Below are 11,235 nucleotides of genomic sequence, written 5' to 3'. Positions count from 1 at the left end.
AAAAATTAGAAAATACTTTTTTAGTCTTGTTCCTTTTTCTGTCTGAGATTATTGTGTGTGTGTGATTGCTCAGTGGTATCAAGAAGATAGTTGAACGGGGTAGTGAGACGTTGAGAAAGAAGATAGGTGCTATATTGGTTAATTTGATGTGCAGGAAGAAACATGTGTCCAGTGTTTAAATTTGTGTAGTTGTATGCACAAATATTTGGAGGGCAATTATCATTTGTTCAACATGACACCCCCTGTCATACATGTATTGTTTTTTAAGAATAGAGGTATTTACTTCATTATTTTTTCATATTGCTATTACTTTTTTTAAAGGGAAAATTGAAAATTACTCCCTGGGTTCTTTTGGATTGTTTGTTGCACGCTACTTGTGATCCCACTATTATTACCAGTAGCTATCTTAAATCGTTAGTTCTTTTTAGGAGCTTTTGTGGTTGCTGTTCTCATAGACCTACTTTCTTAGGTTCATCGACTCGACCGAGAGAGCAGCGGCCTCCTCTTGATGGGGAGAACAAAAGAAAGTGTAGATCATCTTCAGTGGTTATTTAGTGACATAAATAAAGAAAATTCGTCCTGCAAGGTACACATACCCACACTGCTGCTTGCTCTAGGTACAGCACGGGCAGTGAATGTAAATTCTAGAACACAATGGGGAAAATGGTTGAAAGCTTCAATTTTTTAGTCTTTAGGCTGATATGTTTGTATGTAATCTTAGGGTTGGAATGATGCATGTCAAGCAACATATCGGAGGTATTGGGCTTTGGTCATAGGCTCTCCCAGGGAAAAGGAAGGGTTAATTTGTGCTCCTCTTACAAAGGTTCTGTGTCTGTCTCTGTATCAGCAGTGAATATTGTCTTCCAACAATAGATTCATCCAAAAGAGATAACAACTTGAATGTATATCTTTCCTTGTTATCATTTGCAGGTGCTCCTTAATGATGGGAAGACTGAAAGGGTCATCTTGGCTCATCAATCAGGTTTAGAAGCTTCTCAAGAGGCCATAACTGAATATCGGGTTCTTGGTCCTATGATAAGTGGATGCTCATGGATTGAACTACGACCAGTTACTGGCCGGAAGCATCAGGTACCGTGTTGTGTTCTCTCTCCATTCTCCATAAGCAAACACTTGCCCTCTCACCTACCTAATGTAAATCTCCCTCTCTCTCTCTCTTGTGAGGCCGGTGTAAACGAATGGAGCTCTTCCCTTTTTTATCCACATATAGCTATCTAATTTCAATCATCTTATTACAGCTCCGCGTTCATTGTGCCGAAGCTCTTGGCGCTCCGATTGTGGGTGACTACAAGTATGGTTGGTTTGTTCACCAGAGATGGAAGCAAATGCCTAGGGTTGATATTGAGCCAACAACTGGTAAACCGTACAAGTTGCGAAGGCCAGACGGTCTGGATGTTCAGAAAGGAAGTGTTTTATCTAAGGTTCCTTTGTTACATCTGCACTGTAGGGAGCTTGTCCTTCCCAACATCGCAAAGTTCCTTCAAGTTTTGGATCAAAACTCAGAAAACCTGCATCCGGTAGTTAGGTCGAAGCCAGATCTTCTTCGGTTTGTGGGATCGATGCCTTCCCACATGAAAATTAGTTGGAATCTTATGTCCTCGTATTTGGTATAAGAATTCAGGAAAGTTAAGTGTTTTGTAGAGCCAGATCTGTGTTACTGTAGATCAATTTAACTTATATTGTAATTTTATTAGTTAATATTATGAATTTTTGTAAATCATTTTTGAATAGATTATGTTTCATGACTATTCTCCAAAGCAATTATAATCACTTTTTTCCACCCCATCCTCTCCCTTCATGAATGGTTTCATTGTTCAATGGAAGTTTTTGTATCCAGAAGCATCAGGTGGGATCCATAGAAATATACTACTTTTTACACCCCAACAGTTCTTTTTCTTTCTGTGTTTTTTGAAAAGCAATTGTACTACACTGTGGGTATGAATTAGGTGGTCAATATAAAAATTGCAATGAACAATACAAGTGATTGAAAATTTACATCATAATGCCTTCGTCTTCGAGTGAGTCGCCGGAACAGTCTTCAGCATCTGTGAGACAACCAAACAGTAAACACCAACCTTCTGTTGCCACCATCCTCCATTTCCACAATCTTGCACAGACTAAATTCTTCTTGTGGTATGTTATGTTCATGGTTGTTAAACATAGCACACTGTTTGGCATCCTTCGGGTAATTGTCACAGAGGAACGGTGACTGCTCCTTAAATGGTCCAAGCAAAAGGATTTCTTGGAGCAAGCCATTCAATGGATAGAGCAATGCACACAAGCAATGAATAGACAGACTACTTGGGTCTTTCTGTTTAAATATGTTTAAATCTCTTCCGTGGCTATGGATTGTGAACTAAGGAGTCTTTCTGCCTCATCGTTTGCTTCTGCTTGTATTCTCCATCTCTGGAAAGAAAATTAGACATTAGTAGTAAAGATAAATGCATGCATGCATTCTAGAGCAAAAAATCAAGGCAGGCCAGCTCAGTGGCTGAGAAGAAGTGCGTTCTCTTTATCTCTCTCAGACTACAAGATCACTCACAATCCTAGTCTATTCTACTTCACTTCATCCCAACCCCTGGTTGAGGAGAAACTACTAATCATTGCCTTTGGACTCGAGTATCCCAATTTCCTATAAAACAAAGGACCTAAATATGATAGCCAAGTAAGCAAAACCTTGATGGTAGTTCTAGTTTCTCATATCAGAAAATCCAAGAATTATTTTCTTCTTATAAAATAAATTTATGGCAAATTCTGTTTAGAAAATATCAATAAAGTCTTTTCCAATTCTGAGTTCCAAGTCAAAAAAAGTACTTCCAAGTGAAAAGAACTTGCCTCTTCAAGATTTTCTAGCTCCATTATTTGTTGTATCTGTTCAGCAATTCTTTCCTGTAACAAGGACCGAGTTAGATAAGGCTATGCATGTTAGATAGTGTTGGAGAAGAAATTGATAATCAGGATGTGCGCACCACGTTGCTTGCTGCTTCAGCGGCAAGAACATCAGAGTCCAATTCTACTTCGATTTCAACCATTGAAGAAATCTGTCAAATGGATGGTATCACTGCACATCAATTTATGCTTTGGAAAAACAAACTTTATAGAGAATTTTCTTTGGGAGGGTGGGGGTGGAGTTAGGGTGTCCGTCATGTAGGAAACATACTCTTGCATAGCTGTCAATCAGTTCGATCCTTCCCCTAAGGGAGTTTTCCAAGCCTTCTCGAACTCTTTTGACTCTACTTCTTCGAGCACTAAAAAATAACCAAAGAATACTTTCAAAGAGTGCAGTTGAAACAAAATAAATCTCAAAACCTTCTACTAAATAACAGTCAATCAAACGACAAGAAGGTTAGGAGTACTAGTAATGTTAGGAGGGTTTCACCGATAAGAAGGTTCTCCTACGGCAAGTATTTTGTTCTCCAGTTGGCACATTCGAGCCAACATCCAAACCTACACAGAAAGCAAATGAATTTATCATATGGAACTTACGGCTACTTTAGTAGCTGATGTATGAAGTAATGTGGTGGAACATGTTATTGTCATTGTCCAGATGATTTTATAGATTTATTACTAGTTTGAATGGTTCTTCAAGCTCAAAAATTATATCATGTCGCACCACCAACTATAGACATATAACTCTGAGAAAATTCATTGGTAAATAATATGGTGATCCATGAGAAGATTCATAAGCAACATGTGATGATCCTCAAGTTTCTAGTCTATAAATCAGAAAAATTAAGAGCAGTCAACTTGTTTATAGAAAGCTGTGTTTCACGCGTGTATCTAAAGCATCAGAGTGGATTTCATATACATAATCTTGATATATCTCCTAGCGTTTCGGTTGTGATTTGAAGACTAATTCGGTGAGAAGTAAGATGTTAATTCAGCTTGCTTAATAGAAAAGGAGGCATATTTATTGACCTAGACACATCCTTCATTTTGTACTTTTCAGATAATTTTTTCTTGTCCATATAAATTTTGAATAAAAATTGGACTTGAAATGATTGTATCATCAGGCTTGCCAGGGCATTTGTATGGATACTGTTCTGACATTGACATCCCAATTCATATCATAAAACCTATGTCAAAATCTTTGAGGGGTATCCTCCACACATCTACTGGCTCAACTCATTAAATAAAAGAAAAGAAAAAAAAAAGGTTTACCATGCAATCATTTACTGGCATGGGAGCATACCTCTTTTTCAGCAGCTTCCTTTAGTTCCTTGATGCGAGACTGAAGCACGTCATATTGAGATAAAAGTTGCTGCTTGATAGCAATTACATCCACAGATCTTTGAGGAAGCTGACATAAATGAAGAAATGGATAAATGGATATGCATAAATTCATTCCATGGGAAAAATCTTAAATGGATCAAAACAAAGAGTAAAATCACATTGCAGAAGTAAAATGAAACCATCCTGATATCTATCTAGGTTCACTGATGGCAATGTTTAGTTTAGGATTTGCAGTAATACATTAGCTTAACAATACACACAATCTAGAAAAGCTTAGCTAGCTGGTTTTTAAATATTCGAGAAATTCTGTGTTTCTGGTTAGTGCTATGCTCCATATGATTCGATAGAATGTGAAATCAGAGAAAGTGGAGTATGTTTAAAGGAATCAGCTATCACCCATGATTTGTGATGGTTATAATACAATTAGTCAAACATATTTGTACAACATGATATTAATGAGGCATGCATTCCAGACTACAAGTAAGAGTAACGGATGAATTACCAAAGATATACAGAACTGCTTTTTGTCAAATTAAAGAATACCGGATTTGTATCGTAGTATTAATGTTCTTTCACTGCAAACAGGGAAGTAATATGGAGTTGTGTATTATCATTTCTTAATCCACTTCTCTTAAATACCAAATACAGGAATAGGTGAAAGGAAAGCAGAAATATGCATAGCCAGAGATTATTAATGCCCTGAAGAGACTGAAAGAGCCATACAGCAGTCTTCATAGAAATTGAAATCTCAATGACGACAATCATTTGAGAGGGAAATTTCATACTGAAAACAACAAAAGATATCTTACTTGATTCAACTGGGGAAAAACGAAAGCATTTAAAGTGGCTCCCACGGCAAGAGATGCAACTGCAGCAACTGAGAGGAACTGGGGCAAGCTTGGGTCAATAATCCCAGAGGCAGCATCCCCGGTGGCCAACACAGCCAGAAGTGGAAACAGGATGGAGGGGTTGAGTAACGATGAGCTTCCTTCTTTTTGTGGGGCTCTTAATAATAGTGATTCCCGGCCATCTTTGTGGTTGGTCAGGCACATGGGCTCTCCAGGGTAGAAATTGGGGGCCTTTGGACTGAATTTGAAAGGACCTACCTCTCTATAAATGTTTGATGGAGCTGCTACAGCAATGGAAACCCTTTCTCCTTGTTGTGCTGGGAGATCAACCGTTTCTGTGGCAAATCTGTGTGTGCGTGCCATACCAGAAGGAGTCTCTACCTGAAATTTGGAAGGGTAAAGCAATCATTAAATGAGGCATGGAGGTGAGAGTACACTAACAAGGCAGTGGCAGCTAAGGGTGTCATTGATGGGTATGATATCTTTTCAGAAAAATATGTAATGAGATGGAGAGGGGCTCAGATGTTATTTTATCAGAAAATTTTTTCCTTTTGGCTTAGCTTCTTGCAACTTGCAACAAACAGATAGGCATGCAATAGAAAGTATCCAATGAGTCATGCTTGTAAGAGCATTTTGGAAAAAAAGGCATGTATAACCTACCAATATACAAATTGGAAAGAATCTGCACTTAAACATTCTAAATCAAGAATCTATACCACAATAGAGTGAACAGCAGAAGGAGTTCTCTGCTTCATTATTTGCAGTAATCTTAGCCATCTTTTCCATGCTGGAACATCCATGCTGCGTTCGGCAGGAGGAGATCCTTAGAAGAAGTGAAATATCCCAGGATCAACATCATACACAAATATATTCTGTGATCAATATAGAATTAAAATCTGCTAATATATTTAGTACTTCAAATGTATATTCCAAGAGTTATATGGTTTACAAGCCAATATTGATATACTAGAAAAGACAATTTTTTGCCCTCACAAATAAATGGAAGCAAGCTGATAAATTTTGCTGGTTACAGCCATTGCTAATCCATGAAATACCAGACCAATTGTGTAAATATTGTGATAGATAAATGGAAGCTGTCATAATCACTAACCCAAGCAAGAATAGCAATAGAATACTAAACAAGCAGCATAAAATTTGTAATAAATGAACAAACCAGATGGAACCAACCTGATTTCTTCTGACTCAATACTAACTATGTCACCAGAAATAAGTTCGTACTTGTAGCGACACTTTGCACAAGATACAATCTGCATAGAAGTACTATAAACTCATTAACAAGCATCATTCATTATCAACTCTAAACATTTTGGGTGCACCACATCTGTGGCATGAGTAGCATTAATTTCTACAAACTATATGATCCTAGGTATTCCCCACAAAGTTAGTAATAGACCAGATCATTACTGGAGCTTTTCTGTCTATACCTGAATACCATGTTGGGGTTGTGCAACAGTAACAGCTATCATACAACTTGGACATCTCACGACCTTTCCAAAAGGGACCTGCTAAACATCCATAAAATTGAAAACATTGTAAAGTCAATAACATTACAGTAACTGAGAGGTCGCATTTCCAGACTACAAACAGGAAGGTCATATTTTGTAGCTAAACTTATCAAAATGGATATACCCAGTAGAATACAAAACATACTGCAGAGAGATGGGCATAGCCAGATATTAGAGTTTGATAAGGTACTTGGGGAAAAAATTCTCTAGTGTTTTTTGGCAAGGTAGACTGTCAAGAGAGAGAGAGAGAGAGAGAGAAGAGAAGAGAAAAATATAAAAGCATTAGGCAAAAAAAAAAAAGAAAGTAAAATTAGCCACAAAAATTCTCTAGTGTTTTTTGGCAAGGTAGACTGTCAAGAGAAAGAGAGAGAGAAGAGAAGAGAAAAATATAAAAGCAATAGGCAAAAAAAAAAAAAAAGAAGAAGTAAAATTAGCCTCATACCTCCTCCCCAGGAGATACTCCCACTTGGCAAATGTCTTCAATTATCCTAAGAGCATCAGAAACCCTCAATGAAGCTGCAAGACCCTGAACTAATGTTGTGTAAACGTGTACGTCTGGCCTGGTCCACCTCCATCTCTCAACAGAAGGTCTATTTTCACTCGCACCTGCCCGTGTTTAAGTTATCAGCAACATAAATGCGTACAAATCATGCAAGAAAAGTTTAATATATGTCAGTGCAGGAAATCTGAGCATGACATTTGGCACGGGAATTTCTTATAACAACCTGAATTCACCAAATGCACTACTATAATCCAGCAAAATCACTTAGACTAGCTCTAAGTCAACATATTTTAGTTTTACCCAAAAAATAATAAAAGGCTGATAAATATTGCATAGGTGAACATAATGGATAAACCCAACAACCTCCCACAACCCCCATCCTTTCTGTAATCCAAAAAGGAATCTTGGAATTGGGGTACCAGACTATTGAAGATAAGGTTGAAGTCTCATCAGACAAGGAGCTGAAGCAATTAGAAACGTTAAGGAGATCTACTGAAGTTAAACAACAGCAGCAGAGTTTAAGTTTGAATAAACAGAGGAGACCCAAGCCAAGAGATAACTTGAGAGAGTAGAATCACTAGAATTCCATTTGGTTTTATATTCTGCAAAGTTGTGCAACAAGAATTGATGAAAAACACTACAATTATAATAGACAGCAACCTCACGAATCCAGTTAACTGGTTGAGGTTTTCCATCAAATAACTTTTGTTTGATTTCGTAGGGATGGCAATTGTTGACCAGACTACTTAGTGCAGACACTGCGCCGCACAAACCCAACACAAAATTACGAAATTAGCAGAATTAGCGAGTTAGAGTAGAAAGGTTTGATTTGTTTAATTACATGGTTGAGGTTAGAGTTAACGTATATAGTCTTATAGTCTCCACACAATCCAAATCTAACATGCGAACACAAATTTCAACCCTACGATTTCGCTTGCAGACAACGGGACCCAGATATATAAATCTCAATTATTCACTATGTCATCTCATTTATCAAAACTCATAACAAAACAATAGCAGCAAATCTGTACTTCCCAATTACTTTGGTTACTACACAATGTATCATGTTCTATCTGACCATCCTCTTGTCAACGTAACTCCAGTCTCCATTGAATATACTTTATACTACTCTTCAAATCCAAGAATTAATGCACACAGCCCCAAAGATCGAAATCAATCATATATATATATATATATATATATATATATATATATATATATACAGAAGAATTCATCAGCAATCCAACAATTCAAGTAACACCCAAAAGCTGTACCAATAAACCTCATACTTTACCTTGGTCGAAGCTCGTGCGCATGGCATAGAAAACCGACAAGGCCAGCTCCGCATTGTTGCGCTGAAGCGCGGCTGTTATGATCAAGCAACAGTCATCAACTCCGACAACACCTCCACTGGTCCCAGACTTGTCAGCAATCATCTCCAACGCTTCATTGGCATCCTTAGCAGCGGAGACCTTAGCAAGCAAATCCTCGCCCAACAGCTGCGAAACCGCCGAGTCCCCAGCCACCCCACTTTCGCTCTCGCTCAGAGAAGCTCTGGCCCTGAGGGTCTTGGAGAAGTTGGCAAAAGTCAATGAACTGCCGGTGCATGGTAAGAGAGGCAAGAGAGAAGAAGAAGAAGAAGTGTTATTGTTAATGGCAAAGGTGTCGGAGAGCCTGGGGAGGGGAGGGTGAGAGAGGCGAGAGAGCCAAGGGGAGCCCAAGTTGAGTGTCATTTTGTGGGAATTTGATTGGAGCAAAAATGAAGAAAAGGTTTGAGGAATTTATATGTGTTTTTTTGGCGGATGAAGATGAGGAATGAGAGGTTGTGAGAGGAGGAGATCGGGTGTCAGTGTGAGAGAGAGAGAGAGAGAGTTTGCGTGCATGGAGGTGTATGGGATGAGAATATGGGGAGAGTTTTTTTGAATCTGAAGGCTGAATCTCTGATTGATTAAACCAAATCAAGGCAAAAGAAATGTATTGTGGAGGTGCGGGGAATCGAACCCCGTGCCTCTCGCATGCGAAGCGAGCGCTCTACCATATGAGCTACACCCCCGAGCTGATAAAAGTCATTAACTGAATTGTATTGTATTTAATGTAAGCAAGTGCTAAATATTATGGGCTGACCACCCATTAGCCTGGAAGGAGTAATATATAACATTGTTCTTTTGAGGTAAGGCCATAGTATTGACGTGACAGTTTTAACTACCCATTGAATTTTTTCTTTTTAATAAAGACTATTTGAAAAGTTGGTTATAACCACACATTGGCATGGCTGTATAGTTGTGGAATAAAATGTGGTTCAAAACCTTTGGATTTTTTTTTTTTATACAAATAGTACTGATCAAAAAGTTGGTTGACACTATTACTTTACTATTGTGGTATAATTATGAGATAAAAATATAGTTTCTAGTTTCTACTATTACTCAAAACCCTTGGATTTTTATTTTTAGCGAAGATTAATCAAAAAATTGGTTGAAACTAGCTACTGCATCAGCATTGTAAAATAATTGTGGAATAAAAACGTAGTTTCAAACACTATCTTACTCTTTAGCAAGTATTAATTGGAGTTGTTTGTGTTACGTGAAAACGTAACGGGAATAAAATTTAGGTTTTAAAGGAAACCCACGCGCCGAATACATCCGCCACCTTCTTGATCATCACCTCCACTTCGCTACCTCTCGTGAGTTCCAACATGGCCGCCATTATCGATATATAGCAGGAAAACGACCGATTAGAAAAACAACCAAGAAAGAGAGAGAGAGGGGAGAGGTTTCTAAACAACCCAGAAAGAGAGAGAGGGAGAGAGGTTGATTTTGATTATGTGGTAGTGTATGTATATATATAAGAATTCGTTTCCTGGGTTTCTTAGTTCACATTGGACTGGGTTTCATAGTTCGTCTACATATATATAAACATACTTCATGTTATAATAACCAAACAAATAAATATCAATTAAGAAAACAAACAAAGAAAGCGATGAAAATATATTACCAATAATATCAACAAAAAAGCATCTATTGACAAAGTCCATCCCTCAAAAGTCTCAATCTGAGTCGTCATAATTTCTATCACAGTAAAATTCTCTAAGATTAGTTAGTAGAATGAAAACATGCAGTTTCATTATACTGAAGCAATTGACCAAGTAAGTAAATTTAAAATTTATTGTAATAAATAATAATATTACCTAAATCCTCGCTGAGTCTAGCTTTTTAAAAGAACAAATTAAAAAAAGTTAATTTTTTTTTTTTTTTTTTGAAAAAGGGTCATTTTAATTTTATAAATGAATTATGATAATACATTAATACTCTAATATATGTTTACATGGTTTATATATATATATATATATATATATATATATATATATATATATATATATATACATTTTTTTCAAAATAAAAAATAGTTAACGGTATCTTAACCGCTTTTGAAGGCGGTTAGTTGGATTCGCTTCAAGGGGGAGATTAATCATATTATCTCCAATTCAAATAAAGCCACATAATAAGCTTCTTATCAGAAGTACTACAGCATGTTATCAACTGCTACATAACCTTAATCTTATCATTGTATACTGATAATGTTATTGTGTACTTTAGATTACATAGGTTGTTATCTTGTATTAGAATATGTTTAAGGTTTGATAACTGCTATTTGTCCATTCAATGTATTTCTTCCATCGAACTTTTTTAAAATTAACTATTGAATCGGTATGATTCTCCCTTCACTCATGTAAGGGTTCGTTTGAGTTTACGATTTCAAGAAGTACAATTCAAAAATAACAATTTTAAAAACGTAGTTAAGCATTTGACAAAATTACGGTTTGACCTTTAAAATCGCAGTTTAGCCTTTAAAATTGTACGTTTTCAAAAAAGTATTTTCTTATTGCAATTTGAAAATGCAAATTTTAGCTTTTTCAAATCACAACTTTTTTTAAAAACGCAATCTCAAACAATTCATTTACTGCGATTTGGTTTAAAATCGCGCCTTTTGTCTATGAAATCACAATTTCAAATGCACCATAAGTCTTAGAGATCCAATTAATGCAACATTTTCTCTTCTGGTTCTTGTTAAACTACCAATTATCTGAAAAGCTTAAGCTGATAGGAATCAG

The 11,235-nt window shown here is 36.7% G+C and overlaps 2 protein-coding genes and 1 non-coding gene across 4 annotated transcripts; 1 reads left to right on the top strand and 2 right to left on the bottom strand.

The window, feature by feature from the left end:
• Positions 1 to 69: 69 nt before the first annotated feature.
• On the top strand, positions 70 to 1,686 carry LOC132174743 (RNA pseudouridine synthase 3, mitochondrial-like). Its single transcript, XM_059586401.1, has 4 exons — positions 70 to 586; positions 722 to 823; positions 931 to 1,089; positions 1,257 to 1,686. The coding sequence occupies exons 1-4, from the start codon at positions 509 to 511 to the stop codon at positions 1,629 to 1,631; spliced, it is 714 nt and encodes a 237-aa protein (XP_059442384.1). The 5' UTR covers positions 70 to 508; the 3' UTR covers positions 1,632 to 1,686.
• A 266-nt stretch (positions 1,687 to 1,952) lies between these two features.
• On the bottom strand, positions 1,953 to 8,951 carry LOC132175324 (uncharacterized). 2 transcript variants are annotated; one of them, XM_059587222.1, is made up of 12 exons: positions 8,422 to 8,951; positions 7,068 to 7,231; positions 6,545 to 6,625; positions 6,288 to 6,367; positions 5,816 to 5,900; positions 5,061 to 5,480; positions 4,211 to 4,318; positions 3,398 to 3,465; positions 3,179 to 3,266; positions 2,988 to 3,059; positions 2,854 to 2,907; positions 1,953 to 2,424 (listed from the first exon to the last, which is right to left on the bottom strand). In XM_059587222.1, exons 1-12 carry the CDS (start codon positions 8,858 to 8,860, stop codon positions 2,344 to 2,346), a joined length of 1,740 nt encoding a protein of 579 aa, XP_059443205.1. In that variant the 5' UTR covers positions 8,861 to 8,951; the 3' UTR covers positions 1,953 to 2,343. The 2 variants fall into 2 exon arrangements, with proteins under 2 accessions (XP_059443205.1, XP_059443206.1); XM_059587223.1 differs by having other exon boundaries at positions 6,545 to 6,622.
• A 156-nt stretch (positions 8,952 to 9,107) lies between these two features.
• Positions 9,108 to 9,180, bottom strand: TRNAA-CGC (transfer RNA alanine (anticodon CGC)). The gene has a single exon. It is a non-coding gene; the product is annotated as a tRNA-Ala (tRNA).
• Positions 9,181 to 11,235: the final 2,055 nt, after the last annotated feature.

The sequence above is a fragment of the Corylus avellana genome, chromosome ca3, assembly GCF_901000735.1.
Source record: "Corylus avellana chromosome ca3, CavTom2PMs-1.0".
NCBI lineage: Eukaryota > Viridiplantae > Streptophyta > Magnoliopsida > Fagales > Betulaceae > Corylus > Corylus avellana.
This window is presented reverse-complemented; position numbering and strand designations above follow the sequence as displayed.